Raw genomic sequence first — 24,166 nt, forward strand, 5'->3', positions numbered from 1 at the left:
GTGTAATTTCGCAATAAATGCCTACGCATAGGATATAAAACATTTATTTCACAGATATATGCAGTGGTCGTTCAAATATGGAATGAGATGACGCTAAGCTGTCAGACAGCTGGGCTCCTTCTGTCTGTCCTATAAACCAAAGGCCTACGTACCAAAAGCACCATTTAACATGCAGAAGGTCAGACTAACTGCATATATCAAGTGTTGAGCTATGGGACAAGGCAACAATATGAAGACGACGGTGCTCAGAGATGTAGAAGTCCAGCCAATACACCACAAAGACACACAACGGACTTGCAGTGATTCATACAATCAGTAAGCATTCAGAGAGTGACCTTTATTCCTGGCATCACAGAAGAGTTGGTGCAGGATAAACAAGCTTGTTCCACTGTAAAACACCATGTAACAAACACACAAGGGGCCAGCCAGGGCCAGATGTACCATAAGGCAGCGTAATGGTTGCTGCATATTAGCCATCCATTTTTACCAAGTGGTACCGAATTTAATAGGATATCAGCAGCAATATTAAACTGTCATTAAGCTAAAGCCACCATTGGTTTCATAATGAATTTTTCTTTTAAGAATCATTATGGAGTTAAAACTGGCTATTCCACCAATGCTATGGGCCGGTCTAGATTAATTTAACCCTTTGTGTAAGCGGAGACGTGTTACGTATAATGAGAACAGCCAGGAATGCAAATACAAGCCATCTGAGCACCTGCCCTTTAAAATCAATCTGGGGCAGGAACTCTCTGTGCGAACGGCTCTGCGCGAAGCGGGCTACTAGCTCTACATCAATAGATGTTTTATGCTTCTAATTTAAAGCTGACAAGCTCAATATGTCTTAGAAATGGGTTTTAATGGAAAACCAGTTCACTAACCATAACTGATGTATGAAAACTGAAAATAACAAATTGGTTATAATTCTTTATTTAACATGGTTTGGATTTGCAGGCTGTTACAGAGGGAAAATGCCATACGCTGAAAAGGTAGAACCTTTTATAAACATTTTTTCTAAACAAACGAGAAAAAAAAATGCAACTCACGGTCATCACAACCTTAAGGGATTCTATGATGGCGACATTACCTTATATCTATTTCTAGAGCGCCAGCAGATTCCATTATGTTGGTACAAAAGAAACGTTACCTTCTACAAAACAGCGAAAATGGATACAAAAAAAGCTGGGTTTATCCTAGACCAAAATCTTTGCTTTTGTATAAAGCAGAAATGAGGAGCTGGTGGGGGAAATGTTTTGTCAAATCGTCAAGCCAAACGAAAAATGTTTGTGCCGAAGCCTCAGAAGTGCAGAGAAAAGGGGCCAAACATGGCCTAATGTAACACGCCAACCTGTACCAGTTAGCAATATCTTGTGCTGAAAATATGAAGGAGTAAAAGAAAGACAAATGGATACAAGCTACACAAACACTGCCCTTGGTAATAGGACGCAGCGTATCGTCAGTGAAATGATCTGCAGGATCTGGTCTGGCTCACACACGGTTGGAGATGTGGGGGTCCATACTGTGTTCCGGGAAGAGTGGCATGATTTATTAATTCTCGGTGATGCTGCATGGTTACAGTGAGGTGGGCAATTCACCACGGAATGTGGGGAAAGGATTTAAGAAAATATGTGTCTATAAATCCTATATGAGCCCCAGAGATTTCTGCTATTATTCACTCATGCAAGAGTTTTCCCCATGGTGACCTAGGAATGTTTGACATGATATACTGTCTCTGAAGTACATGTATCAAACTACCGCATAGAGACATGGAACGGAGACCCAGTAATGGATTTCATACGTTAATGACATGCAGATGCCGAGATCCGAGTAAAATTGGCCCATCAGAGATTAAGCTGTCTACCGATCCCTCCGTGTTCTTCCTCTTTATAAAACGGCAGGACCATCATTTCATGTGAGCCCCGAGTCAGGCTTTAGATACAGACAGAAGGATATGGACCTTGATGTCACCCCAGACACCACTTAAATTCCTGACCTCCCTCAGGGGAAAGCCTTTGTCTCCATCCCAGCTCTGATAAGCAGACACAGCTCACATATGCTGTTGGGCTCATGCCATATGAGCATTACTGTAACTTTGAGTGGAAAACAGATTCTGCATCAAACGCAACAGCACCGGCAGCTGGAGCAGGAGGTTTTCTCATGTAAACCACAGGAGCCAATCTGAAGAAGAATTCATGGAGTTTAAACCACTCTTCTTATTAATACAAGCTTGCTCGGGCAACAGTTTGGGTTATGGCTGTTATGTATTAAACAGAACGCTAGCTGAATGTGGTAGTAAAAGTGAAACCATCAGAAAGAACATTATGTGGGTTGCTATGGTTACTGCACACCCTTCAACACTAGAATTGCTCTTTATTCTAATGTATATTCGTATGTGTGCCGTATATAACTAGAATTGCTCTTTATTCTAATGTATAATCATGTGCGGTAAAATTGTTCTGTTTTTTTAAAAGAAAAGAACACTCCGAACGTGGAGCAATCACAGCCGGTACAGAATGCTCCTTCTGATTGTTTAGCATTGACACCCAGGCCCTAGAAGCGCTCAGAAGAAATAAGACCCAACAGGACTTGTAGCGCTAGGACACAGAATATGTCTGTACCGTGTTCACAGTGAAAATAAGGAATACGAGGCAAAGAACAGACAGCAAGCGCGTGTGGGATGCCTTCTGTTTCTACCCACTGAATTGCTATACACTTTCCCCACAGTGTGGCACCAATGCACCACCGGTACGAAGAACACAGACACCTCTAACTGTGCCCATCAGCCGCACGCAGGAAAACACGCAGCTAACCGGGTGGAAGTTCATTACAGTTTCTCCATAACGACACTGATATAAGTCACTGGTTTCTTTACAATTACAGATCTGAGGTGGCTCTTTGTATGAGGGGTTCATAGAGATGGGGATGTTCCAAACGCACGCTGAACATGGCTATCCCACCAAGCTGCGAGGCTGCCTGGGTAATTCCTCCCCACTCGTGATTACTGGGTCCTTTGCAGTAGGCTGCAGTAATTAAGTCTTGCCCTGCGTCCCGGAGGAGATGCACAGAAGGTTAGTGATCCTTAGACATTACATGCTGTTATTTATAGCTGATTAAGGCCTATTTATCTCTGTGTAAATGTTGCCAGAGATAGGATGGATCCTGCTGCACATCTGCCATCGATTAGAATTCACCAGCTGTGTGTCACCAGCTCCGCTGCAGGGTAGGGAGAGCCAACGTTTAACCCTTCAGTTTCCCAGGCAAACCTTTTCTGAAGGGCCTTCTATTCACCCAAAAGATGGGTACGAGTCTCAGCAGAGGTATCAATACGGTCTTCTGACACAGGTCTAAGGCAATTAATCCATGCGTGCGGATATAATCTATATATACATATATATGTATATATATATATATATGTGTGTATATATGTGTGTGCATGCATCTGGCTAGGCAGAGGTGAATTAGTATACATTTCATTAAAATGATTTTCACACAGAGGGAGTCTGGCTCAGAAGGTACGATTGATCTAGATCATACACAGTGCAGAGAGTCAAAATAACAGGGGTGTTAAAGATCACTTGAGCAAGTCTAAGGAGAACACGTCCCTCTCTGCTGCCAGCAGGTTCAAAAGAGCCGTTATCTGCAGAATGTTATCCCGTTTTTATCACTCCCCAGCCCTTATCTAAACCAAACAATCACTGAAAACAGCAGCAGATAAGGGAGCCTGACAAGCTAGTTTCAGCTATCAATCCCAGCCCATGAGAATCGTTTAAAGAACCTTCTGTGCTTTAACCCATTGGCCCCAATCCTGCTGCAATCTCTACTTTATTAATTGTTTTATTTTTAACTCATTCGAGGTTGAAAGAAGAAACATTACCAAAGTTACTGGCGCCCCGGATTCAGAAGGTCCCAATCCATATCATTTAGCCTGCTGTTGGAGATTAGGGATAGTGACAGGTGCTTTGAAGAGAGCATATTAAAGTACTGAAATCGGCTTTTTTTTCCCCCAAATGAAAACGGCACTTGTCTGGGCCAGAAGTGGCAGGCCTGCTGCAGCAGCTGCCCTCATCCTCCTGCTTACGGCACGACTTTTGGTGGCAAGAAAGCGCTCCCATTGAAATCAATGAGAACACTTGCTGGCATGGGGGTCTGCATACACCTCTACCTACAGCTGGGTGGGAAGGAAGGGGCAAATGCATATGAGGGATCCCCCACAAGCATTGCAAATTGACACCATGAAAATTTAAAGGGGCCATACAGCTATGAGTTAAAGCGCATATGGCTGGAGTGTCACTTTAAAGCTTCAAGAAGTCTGCTTATTGCCTGAGCTCTGAAGTGAGTTGTGATGAGCAGAATACACTGATACAATTGCAGTTATGTATAAAGATTAGTTCTATAGCAAAAGGTCTCCCTATAACTATAAGCCAGTATTCCACCGGTGGCTAGTATGATAAGACCGCTTATCATCCTAATAGGGCTGAACTCTACAGCGACGAGCTGTCAGATATTTTATCATAGAAAACATGTATTCCATATATTCTGTATTTTACATGAACACAAAATGGAGTCAGAGCCATTTTATTTTACTTAATCATGTAGTGATTATTTCTTTTTGTCCTTGTTCTCTCTATAATTGAGAACAAAGAAGTATTCATGTATATAGATGTTTCAGTAAGTATGATACAATTAATATCATCTTCCATGAGAAAGTTAAGGAGTAGACGCTACATATCCTTGGGAACGTGAATTCGTATGGGGGATACATGGTAAGACTACCAAGTCCTGAGTTACTATCTAGGAGGTAACACCTGGTGATAAGGGTGACCAAGGATAAATTCCAAACACATATGTAATGGTTTTAAGTTAATTCTTAGACCAGAGCGTCTCTCACAGGTAAAGTAAGAAATTACAATGGTGTAAATATGAGTAGAAATCCTAATTTTAATGGGTAAAACCCACTGTTATGATTGGAGAATTCCAATCAAGAGGTGGAGGCTATGATAATAAGCCCTGTCTTTAAAAGCTAAGGTTTTTAATAATTAAGAACTCTCACCTAAGAAACGGACCTTAAAAGAACTGACCCTGTGATAGATAGACCCGGACGGGCTGATTCACCAAATAAACCGCAGAGAATTGGAATTTTAAGATCCTGACACCATATTTCACTCTTGGAGTTACTTTGAGTTCTAACCTAAAGTGATATTCTTTCCATTCAATTTCTTGCCACTGAACCTGGATTAATTTCTACAAGGACCAGTTGGATCACAGCAACAAGTGGTGGTAAATATAATCGTTTTATTATTCTGAATAGAGATGAATTTTGTCTTCTTCATATAGAATTCCCGGTTTCTGGGAAATAATATATGGCATTATTGTATATGGCGGCTTGTGAGACTGCAGCTTATAACCCGTGATAATAACAATAATGAAAAGGTATTTTTACCTGTAGATGAAGTTTGACATTATTTGCATCTATTAGGAACTTCACTAAATACTCTTAGACATTATTAAATTATTTTAATTTGTCATATTAGTTGAACTAATATATAAGAGAGATAGTGATATTTTTATTACTGCCCTGATTATTATCAATTTTTGGTTGCTGAGTGGAATGGAAATTAATTGTGTGTTAGACTCATAAAGTACCAATTCATATTGATAACTATCGATAATATACTGTTTTTCAATTGATTCAATTTTTACATGTTTTAAGAACTTTGTGTTTTATATCATGCACTGTGTGACCCATATACAGATTTTATAAATTGCATTTACAATAAATATTTTTGATTGACTATCTTGGTGATCTATATCTGATTTGAATTATAATTTTCGGCGATCTGAAAGGATTTAGGATCGGAGATAAAATATAGGGTATCTCCTTAAATTAATCTTGTGGATGTGGTACCACAATGATTGGTAGCGTTGTTATTTTGCGTATGTGATAAAATATTGGTTTTGCCTATTTTGTCTCATTAATATCCCTAACAGAGCTACTTATCCTACCTGGAATGTCAAAATAACACCAAAGTGCATCTGAAAACTGGGCTTTTATACAAAAGATTTGCTGGGCTGTGGTCATCACATGATATGGCAGATTCTGCCCACTAGCTGTTAAAGGGACAGGCTCACATTAGTGCATGTTAAATGGTTACCATCCTACCACACCGAAACAATACAGGGTGTTTTGTTTCCTTAAAAGATACCACATGCTAGCAGACACGTCCACTTAATGCTGACACTCTTGTCACTTTGATAAGATTAGAAAAGTGCATTTGCTTTATTTGTGCTGACAATTACACAACCTTAGAGATTGCAGGGATTGGTTACAACAAAATCAGGACAGGGAGCGATAAGTGCTGGTTTTACACAAAAAAAAAAAAAGGAATTATAAAAAGTAATTTTCCAACTTCACGTAGCATAAATAAGATTAAAAAGAAGCAGACCTGTGGGCTACAGATTGATTACTATTTTAAATAATAGATTATTTCTTTTAACAACAATACTAATTTAAGACCTTGCTTTGTACAATGTATGCGTGTAAAAAGTACATAGAAGTCCGCTGGAGATTATATATCTCTATATATACATATATATATATATATATATATATAATTAGATCTGCATACATTACAAAAGGGGGCAATTGGTCATTACAAACTATGTTGGTCAGTAAGCAGCAAAGAAACATATGTTTTCCATGCACCCAGTTAGCGTAATACTAGGACTGATCACATGGTTACTTTTTTATCTTTAGCATCAAAGAGGTTAATTTCTTACAGTAGTCCACATAATGCTAATTTACCGCTTCCACTCCCTGGGTGAGCACAAAGGAGCCAAGGTGTGACTGCGATTACAAAGTTGCTCTTTAAAGCGCTCGTGGAGGAGTGACCACATAACAAAGGAGTGAATGACGTGCCCTAAACTTATCCCAATACGCCAATACAGACAATGCCATAACGTGCATGGATTTATCCTCGCCCTTTGTAGTCACTCCTGAAAGGCAGATTTATGGCTCATTCTTTTGGGTGCCAGCATGTAACTGTCTGTGTGAACTTGCCTGAAGCCGGGTCTCACACAGATTTATTTCACGTATATCTGTATTACAGGTCGTGCCCTATGAGGAGGCAGAACCCAGGCTTCACCTTCAATGTCCTTCTGTAACCCTTCGCATAAGAGGCAGCCACTAACAGCAGAGATTAGTGCCTGGCCAGGCACACCACGCAGCTTTATCTCATCTCGCTCTAATGCAATGCACTTGTAACTCTGAACTTGTAAACACATCCGTGTGTGATAAGAAAGTAATAACGCCCTGGCAGCTTTTAGATGTGCCATTCCTTCTCCAAATGGATTTAGTGCACGCTCCTCCGTTCCATCAGCGAGCAGAGCCCCGTGTAACCGATGCTGATCAGGACACGCTTACTCTTTGCTGGCATAGAAACCTTTACTGGACAGGAAGGCGTCCGAATAGCCAGAATATGATGTCTTTTAAAGGTAAATATGCGATAGTTCACTTTACGTCCAATCATAATACAAACAAACCTTCATTCATTCGCCTTATAAAATAATCCTGAAACACAGATGACAATCCCTTCCAAGTCAAAATACAAAAATGAAGCACACACACTCCAAGCTTCAGTAAATGTACTTTGGGTAATCATCAGGCTTGTAATCACATTACACAATAACGCCCATATTTAACCGATTATAGTCCACATACACCGAAATACCTTCATTGTCCTCTACACCAGGGCTCGACAAATCCCATGGCGCCTAGGAGTTTGTCAGCCTCTAACATCCACAAAAAAATGCCCCCACGTCACCACGCGGGGGCGCTGCTGCAGCCACTCAGAGCCCGCCCCCGAGCCTGAGATCACTCCCACGGAGTGATCCTGTAGGCTGAAACCGCGATTGCAGGAAAACCTGCAATAGCGTTTTCAGCTGCCACAGGCTGCTTCAGGAAAGGGGGAGAGGGTTCCTTGGTCTCCACAAGAGTGTGGAGGCCAGCCCCAACACCCCCCCTGCTGCCTGATCGCTCCATGAGGGCGACAGTGCAGCGTTAACCCCTTCAATTCCACAATTGTATATAACTACTTGTATTGTATTGTAACTACTTTTGGTTTCTAGATCACTGGAGTAATGATTTAGAACTCATTCACCTGCCAATAACGCTAAAGACATGATCTAAAATGAATCCATAATGTCACATCGCAATAAAGCACACGTATTCCCGCGTGTAAACACCCGTGGGGAGATATCACTTTATAACTACAGCATGCTATAACTTTAACCTCCTGACAGCTCCTGTAATAGAATATTCGAGGGTCAAAATTCCTGAGATCCGTCACGCCTGACCCTACCAGTTTGAAGCCGTTGTTAACCCCCTTTTGGCAATAAAATTCTCTGACAGTATGCGTGATATGCTTATCTGATCAACAATATGAGAAATACAGCAGAAAGTAAAATACTCACCAGGTTCACACACGTACATGTTTGTAGAGAAGGCGTCAAGAGGGGTTTGCAATTCATGGGACAGAATACATACTGAGGAGTCACTTATCTTATAATACGCTGGGTTATTAAATTGATCAACAATTAAGTATTAATGAGCCACAAATGATAAGGAGGTAGAATTCAGGGACATTTGTATCGGCTATCTTATCTGTGTGTTTGTGTAACATTAACCAGAGCAAATCACGCGCCCAACCCCTTTTAATCTCTCCGAGCTAAGGGTCTGATTACAGAACGCCAGGAGCCCAGAACTTTGTTCATTCATATCTAGTAATGTAGCAATAATGGAGCGTGTTTGTGTACAGAAAGCAGGCACCCTTGTTGGACGCATTCACAGCCCCACTGGGACCCCTCTCTTGCTACAATATTATTAGTGACATACTTGGCTCAACTGTTCCACATTACTGTGATAAATAGCGCTGCTTAACCTTTAGAATCCCTCAGCTAATACACATAAAATGCCATATGCACCGCGCATGCTAGCCCTAAGTGAGTTTTATAACTACAGAGGTCACAGGAGGCTCGGCTGAAAGCGAGCCTGGCCTAGGCACCCCGTTTCCCTGGTGGGACAGGGATATCTGTCATCATCATCATAACCTGGAGGCCCGCAGACTGTCTCGTCTGTATACAGAGAGGGCCCTGCACCATTGATGGCTCTTGATGGCTGTTATTTGTAATTTGTCAACAAGTATACACTGAAACTAAAGAATCTATAAAAAATAAAATCTAAAACTTTGTGATATCCTTCAGCAATATTTACTGTGCTCACCCAGTCCTCCTTGACCCAGACCACAATCTCACATCAGATTTGTGTAGATGAGGTGAACCGGGAGGCATTTTTTCAGATTCCCGCAGATAATTTTGAAAACTGTGCCAACACTGCATGTGAGATTCTTAACCCTTTTCCCCGTATTGTGGTACTGTGGCAGCGCTGCCTAGATTTTGTTTTCTGTGAAAAGGTTTTAAAAATCACCAAATCTACTAAACATTGCAAAAATTTTGGGGAACAAAAGCATGCAGAAGCACATTGGCAATATATCTGATTTATGCGCAGAACGTTCTCTAAGCATAGAGGGTTAACAGTAGAATCCAGTAATTAAAACAACAGTGTCAAAAAACCTTAGATTACTAATCAGTTGTTTGAATTAATTTGAATAGTAATTGCATGCTAATGGGTTGCCGTCTGTAATATTTGTGCACAGTGAACACAGTGTTACAATGAAGAATTTCTGCTCTGTCTACTGTCTCTTCCTGCCACCCATCTCTATCTCCAGCGGGCAAATCCGTTTCCGTGTCTTTATTTATTGCCTTTTTTCTCACAGTTCATGGATTGTCAGGGATTGTTAACTGTACTGAACTGACATAAATTCCTGACCGTCATCCTGTAGCGACACTAGCGCCGCAGGCTGCAACAGATATGTCTGTTAACAACTTTCACTCAATTTCTTTGCCTCTCAGAACAGATGGAGGCTGAAGCTGTCACTTGGGGCATCAGAAGCCAGAGATTTCACTGAACAGCACTTTAAATGGACAGCCTCCACCTGTACAGGTAGACTATAACCCTGACACATGTGCAGGGACCGAGACAAGGAGATGCAAGGAAACAATGTGTGGATTCTTCTGCTAATCGACAGATCCTTAAACACATGAATAAGTACATGAACAGAGAGCTACTATTACAACGCAATCAGTTCTGCTTGTAGTATGGGTGCACAAAAGTGGGCTTTACATTAAGGTCAGAGGTGGCTCTCTGTGGAAGCGGACACTGTATCAGGTTCTCCAAACAGTGAAACCGCTCATGGGAACGTGCAGTGCTTCACTGCCATGGACAAGAGCCAAATCAACACAATAAGGTTTCACTGCCTTTGAGGAACCTGATACTCTGCACCGTGCTTAAACTTGACAAGATCGGCTTGCAAGATGCTCAGATCCTGTTCCATGCCGTTGCACATCATATTACCGACTCCTATGGAAGCTGCAGGCCCTTAGATCTCAAATGCTAGAATTGGAAGTGTACACAGAAGATACATTTATTGTATTGGCTTATAACGAAGTATAGCACTGAAGCTCAACAAAGTTATCAAATGTGCCACTAATATATAAATTGGCCGGTATTTATACTCATCAGGTAGGTACAGGCAATAAGATGACTTGCCATATGGCATATTTTTAAGATATTCATAATAAGGCGTAAGCTTGATATGGCTCTCAAACACTTCTCAAAGCCTCCTTCCTTTGTCAAAAATAAAGATAAAAAAGGTAGAAACACAAAAATAAATCTGTGAAATAAGATTTTTCTCAGCATATTTATTTTTAGGTGACAGACTCATGTTGTGTTAAAGCCTCAACTTTCCTCTAATTGCTTTGTTGCACCACTAGAGGGCACCGCAGACACAAAAGTCATGATGTTCCTAACCAGAAAGTCTTCCATGGGCACAGGTGGTGCTGTTTGCTCACAAATAGGAATTGGGTTTGGATTCCTCTAGGATCCTCTGCAAACATGATGACATGAAGGAGGAGAAGTTACACACCACACAAGGACAGGGTTCACTGCTTCCCATCTCATTTGATGTAACGTGCAGCTCTGCACAGCATATACAAATCTGCTCATACCCTGCAAAGCTTACAATCTTTGGGTCAGTATAATAGGAAGAAGAATGGCTCACCCAGTGCCAAGAACTGTTGACATTAACACGTTGTGACGTGTGCTTCTTGCGAAAATATTACTATATGATGTCACACCGAGAAAAAAGAATAAATAGGAGAGAGATGTCGACTTGCTTTTCTGATGGCGTTGTGGTGTCATCAGTTATAAAGTAACGGTTATATCATAAGTAACATGAGTTGCTTTGGAGCGAGCGTGAAATGCTTCTCCGGTGGAAATCTGGGGTAGTGCATTCCAAAGAGTTTCTCTCATTGCTGGATGTCCTCATGTGTCAGTCGAACTGCTGCTTTCAGTGTGACCTAAAACTGGCCTGTAAGCAGTTACCCCTGCCAAGTGTTCCTGGGAGGCACGTCATTTCACAGATTGATGGGCACATTCTGTGTGACATGGTTACGTATCCAGTGGCAGGGGTATAAGCGAGACGTGTTCACTGCGCTCTTAAAATGACATTAAAGGGAACCCAGTCTGGGATTTATGCAAAGGTACATATGGGTGCAAATTACAGGAAGGCGTTTTTCTAGGTGATATTATAGAAGCTGTGGTGTCTGGTTAGGCAGCATTAAAAGAAAGTCTTCACATTACATGTTTGAAATACACCTGCAGCAGAGAATCCTCAAGGTATGCAGCACGGAGCTCTGCTGGGCAAAGGAAGCAGCACCATGCGCCGCAGGATGCCCTAGTGACAGCAGTATGATGATTGATGGCAAAGCACTTCCATGTTACTATTCACGCCATCGGGGTATTCATATGATCCTTAACCGTGTAGAAATCTGCTTTTACCGGTTACCAGTTTTCCGTGTGCCGCACCATCCCAACAACTCGGTTTACAGGGTATTACCCGTTACCCTTATAGTAAACCGCTGCCTTTTATTGTTTATAGACTACTACACAGGTTTTTATATTATGAAGTCACACATGTCTCCGATCCTTTTTTATACTAAGACTTTTTAGTTGGGGTGGTGGGGGTATCAGCCATCTGGCAGTATAATGAGAGCTCTGTTCTCGATAAAGCCTCCCACGTGTAGCTGAAAAGTAACCTATTCCAGGGAACTGGATGTAGGCCTGTCCTCATTTCTTAAAAAAAAAAAAAACAACCTTAGGTGTAAATCCTTATTTAATTATAAAATGTATGTTTTTTGTAATTATTATATTACAGGTTGCATGAGAACATTACATCCAACAAAATCAAAAAGTTTGAAGTCACCGCTTAATGGCAGCTCCACTACTCTTCTCTAGTTAATGGGACAGTCTAATGGCCCGATGAAGAATGCATATTAAAGTACTTTGTATGCACTTAAATGGGATTTATACATCTGTGACAAAATTAAAAGACTTCTCTTGTGGTATATCTTACAAACTGCCTATCACAGGGCGCTTTCCACGGGGACCTGTTCTGTACATGTGCCAGGGCTATCTTTAGAATTGTAGCGGGGATTCTTACTGTGCATTAAATTGCATATACCGGTAATTGCTGGAATGTCCTTCTAACGGGATAAACAAAAACTATAACATTTTCACATCAAAGAGTTGGCCAACAGTTCTATGTATAGTGTGACATCAAACACCCAAGAAGATGCAGTTTGAACTAAATAGGTTCTTGTTTGAACAAATCTCAAATTTTATGCCATATTTGATTAAAGATACAGTAATTTAGTTTGATGGGAAAAACAATTAGTATTATTTTCCCGAGTTTCATAGTAATGGTCATTTTGGGAGCCATGGCACGAGATCTTGCATTTCTAGGATCCCTGGTCAGTCTCTTCCTGGCATGGTGATGTTAACGTGTTAAAGGTCATAGGAAGACACCGTCCTTACACTTTTAGAAAAAAACGTAATTTGCCTACAAGGCGCAAATAATGTTATACAAGACTAGGGCTACAAAAGTATGTTCTAGGGCACAAAGACGAGCTGCAAGCCTGGAAAGTGTTAACTCAGTGCAAACATAATCTTTCCTCACTAAAAGGTTAGCTGGAATGTCTTGTGAGTGGAGGTGATGAGAAGCGAGAGCCGGAATGCAGCTAATTAAGGAATGACAGAGGACAACGGGGAGCCGGCCATGTAACAAGCACTGAATTAACTGCTAAGTATACAGACGCCACCGGGAAGCCGGCCGCTCCGCCAACCTTGAACTCTCAAGGCGTTTTAACACTTTTCCTGGTTTTACTGGATTCAGCGTAATTATATGTATAGATCTTCAGACACTAACTTGCAGGGCACAAAAAGGCTTTTTATGCCCCATCCTCTTTCTTCCTGCCTCTATAATGCACATTAACATACATTAAACCCGCAATAAAACATAACCCTTGCGTCGCTAAAAGGCGCAGGTCTGAAGAAAGCATTAATGATGTAGACTTAAGAAGACTCCCCGGCCGCCTCTGATTATCAGACATCTCGGGAAAGAGTTCTGGGGCAGAACGCAGCAGTTTGTCTTCGGACAGAGAAGACACAATCACACGCAATGATTTGTGAATACTAAGCTGCACCGAGTAAAAGAGGCTCTCGTGATTATTATTAATAATATTATCATCATCATCGGACTGATCTTATTCTGCAGTTTCATTGTTAAACATATAGATATTGTGTACACCTATGAAGTTTGATGTATAGCACCCCAAGGGTTTAGCCAAGAATAAAACAATATTTTTAACATTACCAGAAATGATAAGATACATTATGTATAGAGGCACCACAAACTAAAAAAAAAACATACTGACATCAACTTGTCTTGTAGCAAATGCCAAAAAGATTGGTCTGTGAAAAAAATGGTGCAAAATCACCATGTAAATCGCGGTGCATATTGTGTGTAAATATTTGTCAGGTTTCTATACAAGAAATCACATCTTAAGTGTCAGTCTTACATCTGCCAGATCCTAAATCATGGAATCACATGGTTATTTATGCAAGCCGCTAGTTCTGTTTATACATACCACTATGCCACAAGTGTGTACACGAAACGGCATCATATTTAAGCCCCAGAATTTCATCTACGTACATCTATACAGCTTGCTGGAAATGATATAAAAACTAAAGCCAAAATACATGGAAATATTACAAGAAGTGCGTTAAAAAGTATAAATTGGCAATGAAATCACATTAGATCCTCTATCCATGCCCAAGTCCCCCAAGACATGTTCTATTGCAGTAAATAAGGGCTGATTACCTGCCGGCTCACCAGCTGCAGACACACGGAGCGCCTGATGCAATCGTGACATAGGATTGTTTGCAGCGCATCTCTCAGGGGATGGCGAATAGCACGCTGAACACATATAAATCTACACAAATACATAAAGATCATTTCACTTCCATCTCAGGCCGGGTTATGTAGAAGAGTGGCTGCGGTGCAAAGCTTGGAAATGATCACAATCAGAAGCACGACAATGAACCAGTCAACAGGAGCGTTTCAAAGGACACTCGACATCATTTAGTTCAGAAGGAGAAATACATAAAACTATTAGTGATAGCAGAGAAACTATACTTTTCTGCAATTTTGCTTAAAGTGCCTTGTATACTGTAGGTGTCACAGCTTAACAATGACCAATTTATATTCAGCACCATCTACTAATTACAGTCATACCCCACATATTTTTATGTTCAAGAGGGCCACATCCACCCTTTCCATATTATCTTTTTAATACTACTGGCTTGAGGGGTTTGTAGTTTTTGATTTTATAAATATCATTTTTTACGTATAGTGGTGAGGCTAAGGGGGACATAATTTTTTTAAAAAAAAAAAAAAATATATATATTTATTATTTTTTGCACTGTGCCCAGAGCCGTATGGCTTGATCCCTTTGGGGTTCTCTCATACATTTTTTATGTAAACTTGATTTTTTATTTTATTTATGTTTTACATTGCCCTTAATTTTTTGGAAAGGGGAGAAAACTTCATTGCATAAGGCGGTTTAGCACCATAAACACATCCTATATTTTTCTGATTTTTTTTTTTTTTTTTTTTTTTTTTTTTTAGAAATTATGATAAATCACACACACTTGCATATCTCTCTACATGCTATAAGTGAAGAGGTTAAATGAGCCCACCTCTGTCACAAGTGATTAACTTTTATTTACATGGTGCCAACGTATCAGGTTAAATTAGCCACTTCTACTTATGACCTCCTGGAACAGCATTACAAATACAAATCTGTCCAACCCTGCAATATGTGCCATACATAACAACGTCACTTGTTTATATGGTTACAGCAGCTATTTATATGGTGCAGTGAATTCTTTTGTGCAATAAACTGAAGTGTAACCTTGATCCGCTAATTACCCAGCCAATGTTTACAAAGGGATCATCATAAAGCCTTTCGTACAAAAGTTACTAGATCTCTAAGGGGCAGGTTTGTTACCTTCAGAGATTTCTATCACCCAACTATGAGAATCTCAGTGGGTTAAACCGCAGTGCAGTCCCACTGATTCAGCTCCTTGGTAAGCAATATAGCCATGTAAAATATATAGGACTCGCTGAGTGATATATGTATATGTATAGTGTGACGGAATCCCCAACATTTATGCCTTATATAGGTGTTTCAAATTATAATTACTGGGCTGAATTCTTGCTTTATTATATCACGCCACAAAAGCCCCTATGTTATTCTATAGAGCTTATCCGTTAGTACTGAAAATAAAATCATTGAATGAACACGCAGGGGGATCACTCAAATAAAAGCATAACTTCTAGCGGTGATTAAATCTAATGATGAAACCAAACCGCCAGACAGACCCTAAAAGCTACATTTTCCAAGTGTCGTACATGATCTGTCGATTGTTGGCGATACCGTTTGACGCTCATGTGCTGAACTTCAAACTACAAGTTAAAGCTTGCACCAAAAGGTGGGACATTAACCCAAGGCAGCCGTAGACCGTGAGGAAACCGGAGACTGGCTCTTTGTTGTCTAGTCTTGTAGAACTTGAAATGTGGAGGAAGGAGTTTACAAGGAAGGGTAAGATTATTATCCGTATGGCTTCCAATGGGGGTCACCTCCTGTCCGGAGTGCTTGACCTTATCCACATCCTGATTTCACTGGGGAAGAACTTGTTCCAGGAGCATAGAATGCAACACGGGCTGCAACACTTCCATTATATAATATCTATTGTATTTTTACAAGGATCTAAACACCGGGAGTAATCCTTAACAAGCGTCACACAAGTGCTCGGCATTCTTATCGGTGTAATAAAATGGTTCGCACACGCCTAAGGAACAAGCAGCTGTATATGGAGAGCAGATTACAATACCCTTTGGACCTACATGAGTGTGATAACTACAACTGTACTAAATATGTACCACAGAAAAAACAAGTTTAGCCTCATCACATAAAATAATTTGTATTTCTATAGCGCCAGTAATTTACACAGCACTTCTTATAATACATATATATCAAGACTAGAGTAGGCGAAGACAAATCGATACATCAGGTATTACATTAGGCCTCGTTTACAATCTAGATGGAAGGCAAGTTGCTCACATTATGAAGCAAACCTGCTATATTGAAGCATGCGCAAAATCCACCCTGTTCACAAGTTCATTAATGGAATTTATTAGGACACAATTCTAAATCAGAAGGGAACATTTTCTTAAAATGATGCTTTTGGCAGGGTACTAAGCACTGAATTATAACAAGGTATGTACTAAACTACGGAGGTAATAGCGATGGAGCTACATAACTTTACCCAGACTATGCCACCCCAGCAAACGATGCCATACCTAGAAGCCCCAAGAGTGAAAATGACTACCTATCTTCTGTCCCATGTGCCACTAGTTGGTAAAGCTCCATAGAATAATTACCACAAAATGCCACTGCATTAACCACATCGTTATCATCACAGCAACAAGACAATTTCCCAAACACTTCCAGAAACATACCGGTATATGTGACAAGTATAAAACGCATAACGCTAGGTATAAAGCATGGTAAAATAATGAGGAGGGCGAAATCCTCTAGCTTACACAACGTATCCACTAGCAAGCCCCATCTGGATCTGATACACCATGAAATAACTTAAATACTTTACTAACAATCAGGCTAGAAACTCACCAGATGGATCTTATAGCAGTACTTCTGGAAACAGCCAAAATGCATAAAACTAACAGGATCCCTCACTTAGGTCATCTGTACTTATGCAGTAATTTAAGCCATATTACCGCAGCACGATAAACACCGATTAGATTTCTTTAATAAGCTTATCATACGACAGGATCCATGCTTCGAATCGGACGCACACCCGTGACGCAAACAGTGTTTGCCTTCTCTGAAATACATGTCATAGGGCCCGGTGCAAGAAACTGCGATCAATGAGACCTACTCTGAACAACCACCCTTTTAGATAGAGACAAAAACCACCAGTAACTTGGCAATAACATTTGCTGGCAACTACTGTTTGTGTGTCTTGCTTTTAAGGGCCGTATGGTGATGTAATCATATTTGAGCTTTTAAATCGGAATAGAACATGTGTCACGCTTAACACCCCTTTTTTTAGCATCAGTTGGAGAATACATCTTTCAATCCCCAGGGCCCACTGTAAGTGACATTATGTATGTGTTGGTATCGGAATTCGTACTTTTCCAGAACATGGCAGCAGCATGTCACACAATGAATACAATTTGTGATACACAAACATTGATCTCATGTTTGATCTGCATTTACATCACATAAATACAGGGGGGGGGGGTTTATAGCCTCCTCTAACAGGCATTAGGAACAAAGTATAACAGCATTGACCCTTTGTGTTCCAAAATATCTCCTCTAGAAAAGGTGGTCTGCATAGCGAAGAGTTAATGGGATTCAGTTCTCTATTCTTAATGAGAGCCTCTAAGCTTATTGCAAAGAGCAAAGCTCGTTCTCTCTGCTGCCGGTGTCCACAGCGTCTCGGCATATAAGGTGCCCACCGGCAGCAGAGCGGATACTGAAGGCAGAGCCCTTGTGATGGAGAGGCGGCTTTGGAATACGCTAATTCTCGCTGTGGATTTTGACTTTCCCTTCTCTCTGCACTCGGTGCTGTGGGATCCCCTGGTGGATTGGGCGAGCAGCTGTGAATCTAATGCAGTCACAGATTATTGCTGCAATAGAAGAGACAGCCATCTGTGTCCTCTTCACAGCGTGCTGCTGCTCCTTTCCCCGAGACCCCGCAGTCCCCCCTCTCACTCCTCCTTTACTGGGCTGGCAAATAACTCACCATTTTGACAGTGGGGGAGAACAATGAGCTTCGCTTTACAAGCTCTTCACATGTATGTATGTATGTATGTATGTATGTATGTATGTATATATATATATATATATATATATATATATATATATATATATACACATACATACATATACATAACACCGTGAGATGGCACCAGCCTGCTCTGCTTCTAAGTACCTTAGAAAATCTAGCAACCTGCACACTCTACAGCCAAACCACTTTGTTTTCATCAATAATTTAATAGCCGCCTGTTTAGAACAAGAAACCGAAAACAAGACTTTACAGCTAATGTAGTACACATTTTTTTTCTGTTATTTATCTCATTTAGTTTGGACTTTGGTTTAAACCAAAGGGGGATTTTGTCAGCAAGCCCCCATCCTAGCAATGGCAGGATTAATGCATGCAGGAGTCTAGTGTTTTGAAGCAAAGCCATCGGACCAGGTGAAGAGATGTCGAGCGGTACCTGATTGGAAGATTTCAGGGGGAAGTTTTTCTTGTAGCGATCTTTCCCCCGTTCTTGTTCTCGCTCGGAGCCCCCTGCATCATGATTGTGTCCATTCTCACTCGGCTCTGCCGATATATAGTTCCCCAATCCTCTGGGTTTCTTAGCCGGGTGCCTCTCAAACTTCTTTTTCCGTTCAGGCGGCTTTAACGATAGATCTTTCTGCAGAAACAGAATTGGATGCGATGTATTTAGAAAATTAATAAAAAACAACTGGGAAAAAAGAATAGTAACATTATTGATCAATATCTATATCAAGTTCCATAAAGCTGTACATATTTTTCACCCTGATAAACATTGTTTCTTTTACATGACACGCACTTCAAGACTAAAAGAAAACAACTGAAATAAAGCAGACATTTAAATGTATTTTTAGCAAACAAGCATCAATTGGTGAGCGAATGAATGAAGGCTTTAAGCTAACTTGTAAATCCGTAAACACCCATACATCATATCACCGCAGACACACTGGGATGGCTTTGGCAGCTTTATCAAGCTAAACAGGGCAGAAAGAATAACTATGAGTTTGAAATGTATGCAGTTAATACTCGGGAACAAAAATCTAAGAAAGAACAACTGATGTGAGAGAGATCTCACATACAGCACAGATAGCACATGAGATCATCAAGAATGTATCTGCAGTCCAAAAAATTAATATTCACGGCAGCATCCATATTATCAAATATATAATAGTAATATAATAATATATAATAGTAATATATAATAAGAAAGTATCCCGACGAACCTGTTTGCGTGTATATTTGCTTATAGAGAGTAATATTTCACATTTCACAATATTTTTACAACACCCTAAAGGGGGTGTTATAATCTCAAGAGCAACAACCTGCTTATGCTTCATAAGCAAACAATCAAAGCAGAGTACATGCCCAGAGCAAGTTTATTCACGATGAAATGTGCTCCACAAACATTTGTCATGAGACAGACCACATGCGCTTCTGTTCCAATATGTAGGAGGACGTGTATAGCAAGCACGCGTTTCACTGAACCAAGGAACAAACAAACGGAAATCTAATCTGGCTGTCAAAATAAGATTATTCCAATTAACCCCTTACACCCCACGTATTCCTAGTAAGGCCATGAGTGCCACAGACAGCACCTTTCAACTTGAGTGGTCTTCTGGCACCTGGCGCTTTGAGCCTTGGTTAAGACTTGCTGAACGGTCCAGCGATCCAGGCACTGCTGGAACTTCATTACTACGGCCGCCTACCTGAGAACAGCCGAGGCATTAAAGAAAACCGGATTGTCACTCCAACAGCGTAACAACGGTGCCTGCAGACACACAATATTAAAGGCGAGAGCGGCCACCTAATGATGCTTTTGCTGCCCTTGTGCACGGTTCCACTGTCCGGTAGAACAGATGTGGAGAGTTGAGCCAGATATGCTATAATGTCCTAAAAATATATGTCTGCATTCAAATGCCCATTATTATTATGTTTAGACTTATATTTCCCAGCACTAGCATCTCCTCTGTCTACACCAAATACACAGCCAGGTCATCTCATGCAACTTCACACTTCTTTTCCAAGATGCATCACTGAAGCCTGTGACGCAACTCCCCTGTCAACATCACTAGTAAGTTGTAACACTCTTCTGTTTTCTGACCCTAAGCCTTTGGAACAAGAGTGCCAGATTCTCTGGGTACCACAACATAAGCAGTGGCAGCTCAATCAACATGCTTGCCACTAATTAACTCACTTGTGTCCAAGGCAAGCATGAACTATAATCCTTTGAGGCCTGGCATTTGACAACCTTCTCTAGGACTTGAGGTCTCTTACATTCTCATGATTCCTCTAAGAAATATGGACTATATGTGGAGCCACGTGCCATGATTCTGTGATTCTACAGTTCTGTGGACCAGACGTACAGAACAAATGAAAGCGTAATTGGATTACATTTTAAAATATTATACTATTTATTGGAAATCCACCCAGGTCTGTGCTGGCTTTGGTAACACAGAATCTATTTTTTCATGGTGGGATTTTGAGCCACGTAAGCTTGTACTAACACAAATGATTAATTCCATGCTTCCTATCTAGCAAGAAAAAACAATAAACGCAGGGTTAATAAACCTCTCATGATTCCTTGGCCCGGTACCAAAAAGGGAGAAAGGTGTCCTGAAATATGTAAAAACATACTGTGTGTACTAATAGCTACAATACCAAATACACCAGTATGTTTATTCATACAGCGGTACGTACCCATAGCCCTCTCTACGCACTGTAGGTGACCAGTTTACATGTATGGTGCCCAGAACAATGTTTGCTTTGTGTGGCTGGAGATCAATTTACTGAGTGCAGAAAACTGGATTACATCAAAGCTTAGAGGAAGAGATCAAAACAGGAAACCTAAGCGCTGAGGGACAGGACATGGTTTATGTCAAGGGCAGCCCTGTAATGAAAGGGGACAGATTCTCTGACATCTGGCATAACTGTACGAACAGCAGCAGCCTTTTCAATTCAGGAAACAGCTTCTATTTGCGCAGAGGTGGCCACCTACAATATTCCATTAGGCTTCAACAATGGGAAATACAGGAAAAGACTGCATCACCCGGGTGTTACAAGAGTGTCCCTGTAACTGTATACGACATTCAGAGAAACTTGTTCAGTTATAAAGCGTTGTATCCTCTAATTCTGACATTTGGGAATAGCTGTGCCATTTCATTCATTTTCTGATGCTCACTTTAATGTCCCTCAGCGTACTAGGTTACCCACCAAACTGCTAGCTCGGTTATGTGGAGCTAGCTAGCCTTCGGATATTCAAAAAGCCTAACTTTACGTCATTCCTAATCTTAGCTCCACTTAAGCCAATCCTCCAAGACACTGTATAAAGGAATCTTCCTTCATTAATGTAAGTCGCGAGTGCCCTAGCATCAGAACACTTCCCAAATACTAAAGGTTTTGAGTTACTACACCTCCGTTCCTGCAGGACACAAACATAGGATATTTTTTATAGAAGCTCAAACACATAAGGATTTCTTTAATTTAATATGATAACGAAACCATAAAATTGTGAAGAACTCCCAGCTTGTCTAATGCAAAGCAGGAGCGTCAGTGATCAGTGTTACAGAAACGCATGCCATTAGGATGTCCTATCCCTCTAAGAGTAGTTCATGGGGACGGTCAAAAAGGGATTTAGAGAATTCCGCACTTTATTTTCAGGAGGTTGATGCCCTCTGGTAGCTAATGTCTGATTACGAGCAATGTAGCTGAAGTTGAAAATCCTATGTTTGATTATATACCAAACAAGCAGTGTACTTCCTAATATCATGTGGCAGGGCAAATAGTGATCCCAGGGAGATATCTCCTGCTGTAGGGTAGAATCCTCTTGACCATTCAACCGCAGCTGGCATGGAGTCTCCAAGCAGAAACAGCTTGGGTAAAGTGCTGTGATGTCTCAGCAAAATGGTTAGTAGTATGCTCTCAAAAATCTCCATATACAATGTTTATATTTACATGTAAAAAGGTCATACATGACATAAGGTCATCACTGAAATATAGCTTAGGGCTACACAAAAGGTACGGGACTCACTAACATCAAATTCCAAGGGTCTGAACTGGAGTCACCAGAGGGGGAAGCCCTGCTGCCCCGGGTCAGTTTCTTATCCTCCTCCCCTAGCCACCACGTTCCATGGCGTGCTGAGGACCGTATGTCCAAGTATGCTACTTAATAATAATTTCATAATATATGTGATTATATCAACGCTGTACACCTTATTGTGGTGTACAAGACAAGCCACATATTTTGAGTGGATTCGTGTTCGTCACAACTTTTAGCAGAAGACTTTATTAAAATATGAGGATAGGAAGACCAACAAAAGAACCCCATTGTATTTTATTACAATAAATCGATCAAATAAAATTAATGGAAAACATTGGGATATTTTATTAAAAGATGATGTTTTAAGGTCTTTGCTTCCAGAGGCTGGATCTGGAGAAATTGTGGATGCTGTATATTTTAACGTTAGATACTATTTTGTTTAGTATATTTTGGTGACTATATTCATGCTGATTTCTTCCATTTACATCTTCTTTGCGTGGTCTTCTTGTCCAGCCAATTATCCCCTGACTGCATTATTGTTCAAAAAGGTGTTGTTTCTTAACCTACAGTTGATGGACACCACTAAGCACGCAAATCGCTATTTTTTGTTTTTATACAGACATGAGTGGCTCCTCTTTTGAACCCAACCCAGCAGTGGGTCCGAGAGAAATCCATCTCCTAGCAGCCTAAATTTTGAAGATAATACAAACCATATAGCTAAGGGTCATATTTCGTAGAGTAGAAGACTTCAAAATATGTTGTCTCCAGGAACATTTGTACCCGCAATGTAGCATTCAGCAGGGTTAAACACAAACAGCCCCAACTGTGCTTTACTAAAGACAGCAGCTTTAATTAAATTAGAAAAAAATCCCGTTTATTATCTTTATGTAACGCTCCCACTGCACTAATTAGTCTATAAGCTTGCAGCTGAGATTCTGGTTAATGTTTACAGCACTTATCCTTGTATTAATAGCTGTTTGTATGCAAAGTATATTTATAGGATGATAATGTCCCACGAGCGGTTACTGTATGTACATAGTGCAGAAATAAATCAATGCGCATGAAGCATTAGAGCTCGTGGCCTGTGTGCCTGCAGTCAGAATACAGAGTATCTGTCCATAGCGATTATGTACTCATGTATTACGCTGGCAGTATGCTCCTAACAGCTGCACACTACCAACGAGGTGGTCAGGGCTCATGCCATTCAAAAGAGCCATAAGACCACTGAGGTCCAGGACGCAAACAGGATTGGAGATATAATTAAGGGGGGGGGGCAGCGCATACTGATTTCAGGGGAAAAACAAGACGGCCAAACCAGAAATTACCAAAAAGGACTAGAGGTAATGGGTGTTTCAGGAAATAACTAATGGAGATGTTATATTATATCTCTATTACACTTTTAATTTGGCCAAATATCATACTGATCTAAATATACACGAGGAAGAGAGGAGGGCGAGACAGATGTATGTATGAAATAGGAAAGGTTCCCGTAGGTCCCTCTGTATGTCTGTGCTTACTAAAGGCGGCTGATTTCTAGTAGGTCAAGTGCCAGTTAACCAAGTCTGTTTTAAGATCAGATTACACATTATTATTAAATATGTATCAGGTCAGGAGCTGTTGGCAAACTGCTGTAACAATCTAGTGTCAGAACATCCAAATGAGTCGTATGAATGGGGAAAGTGGCTGCCACCGGTTTGTGTACACAGTCAATCAATACTACTTCCAGCTGCCAATTACATGACGGGAAG

General features: G+C 40.7%; 1 protein-coding gene across 9 annotated transcripts in view; it reads right to left on the reverse strand.

Moving 5' to 3' along the window:
- Positions 1 to 24,166, reverse strand: part of FBRSL1 (fibrosin like 1) — a 228,666-nt gene that overhangs the window by 139,659 nt on the left and 64,841 nt on the right. For all 9 annotated transcript variants that reach the window (XM_053471388.1, XM_053471396.1, XM_053471412.1 and 6 more), the window contains exon 2: positions 18,822 to 19,022. In XM_053471388.1, coding sequence (XP_053327363.1) covers positions 18,822 to 19,022 — 201 coding nt within the window. The remainder of the gene's footprint in view (positions 1 to 18,821; positions 19,023 to 24,166) is intronic.

Source organism: Spea bombifrons, chromosome 1 (assembly GCF_027358695.1).
Source record: "Spea bombifrons isolate aSpeBom1 chromosome 1, aSpeBom1.2.pri, whole genome shotgun sequence".
Classification (NCBI taxonomy): domain Eukaryota; kingdom Metazoa; phylum Chordata; class Amphibia; order Anura; family Pelobatidae; genus Spea; species Spea bombifrons.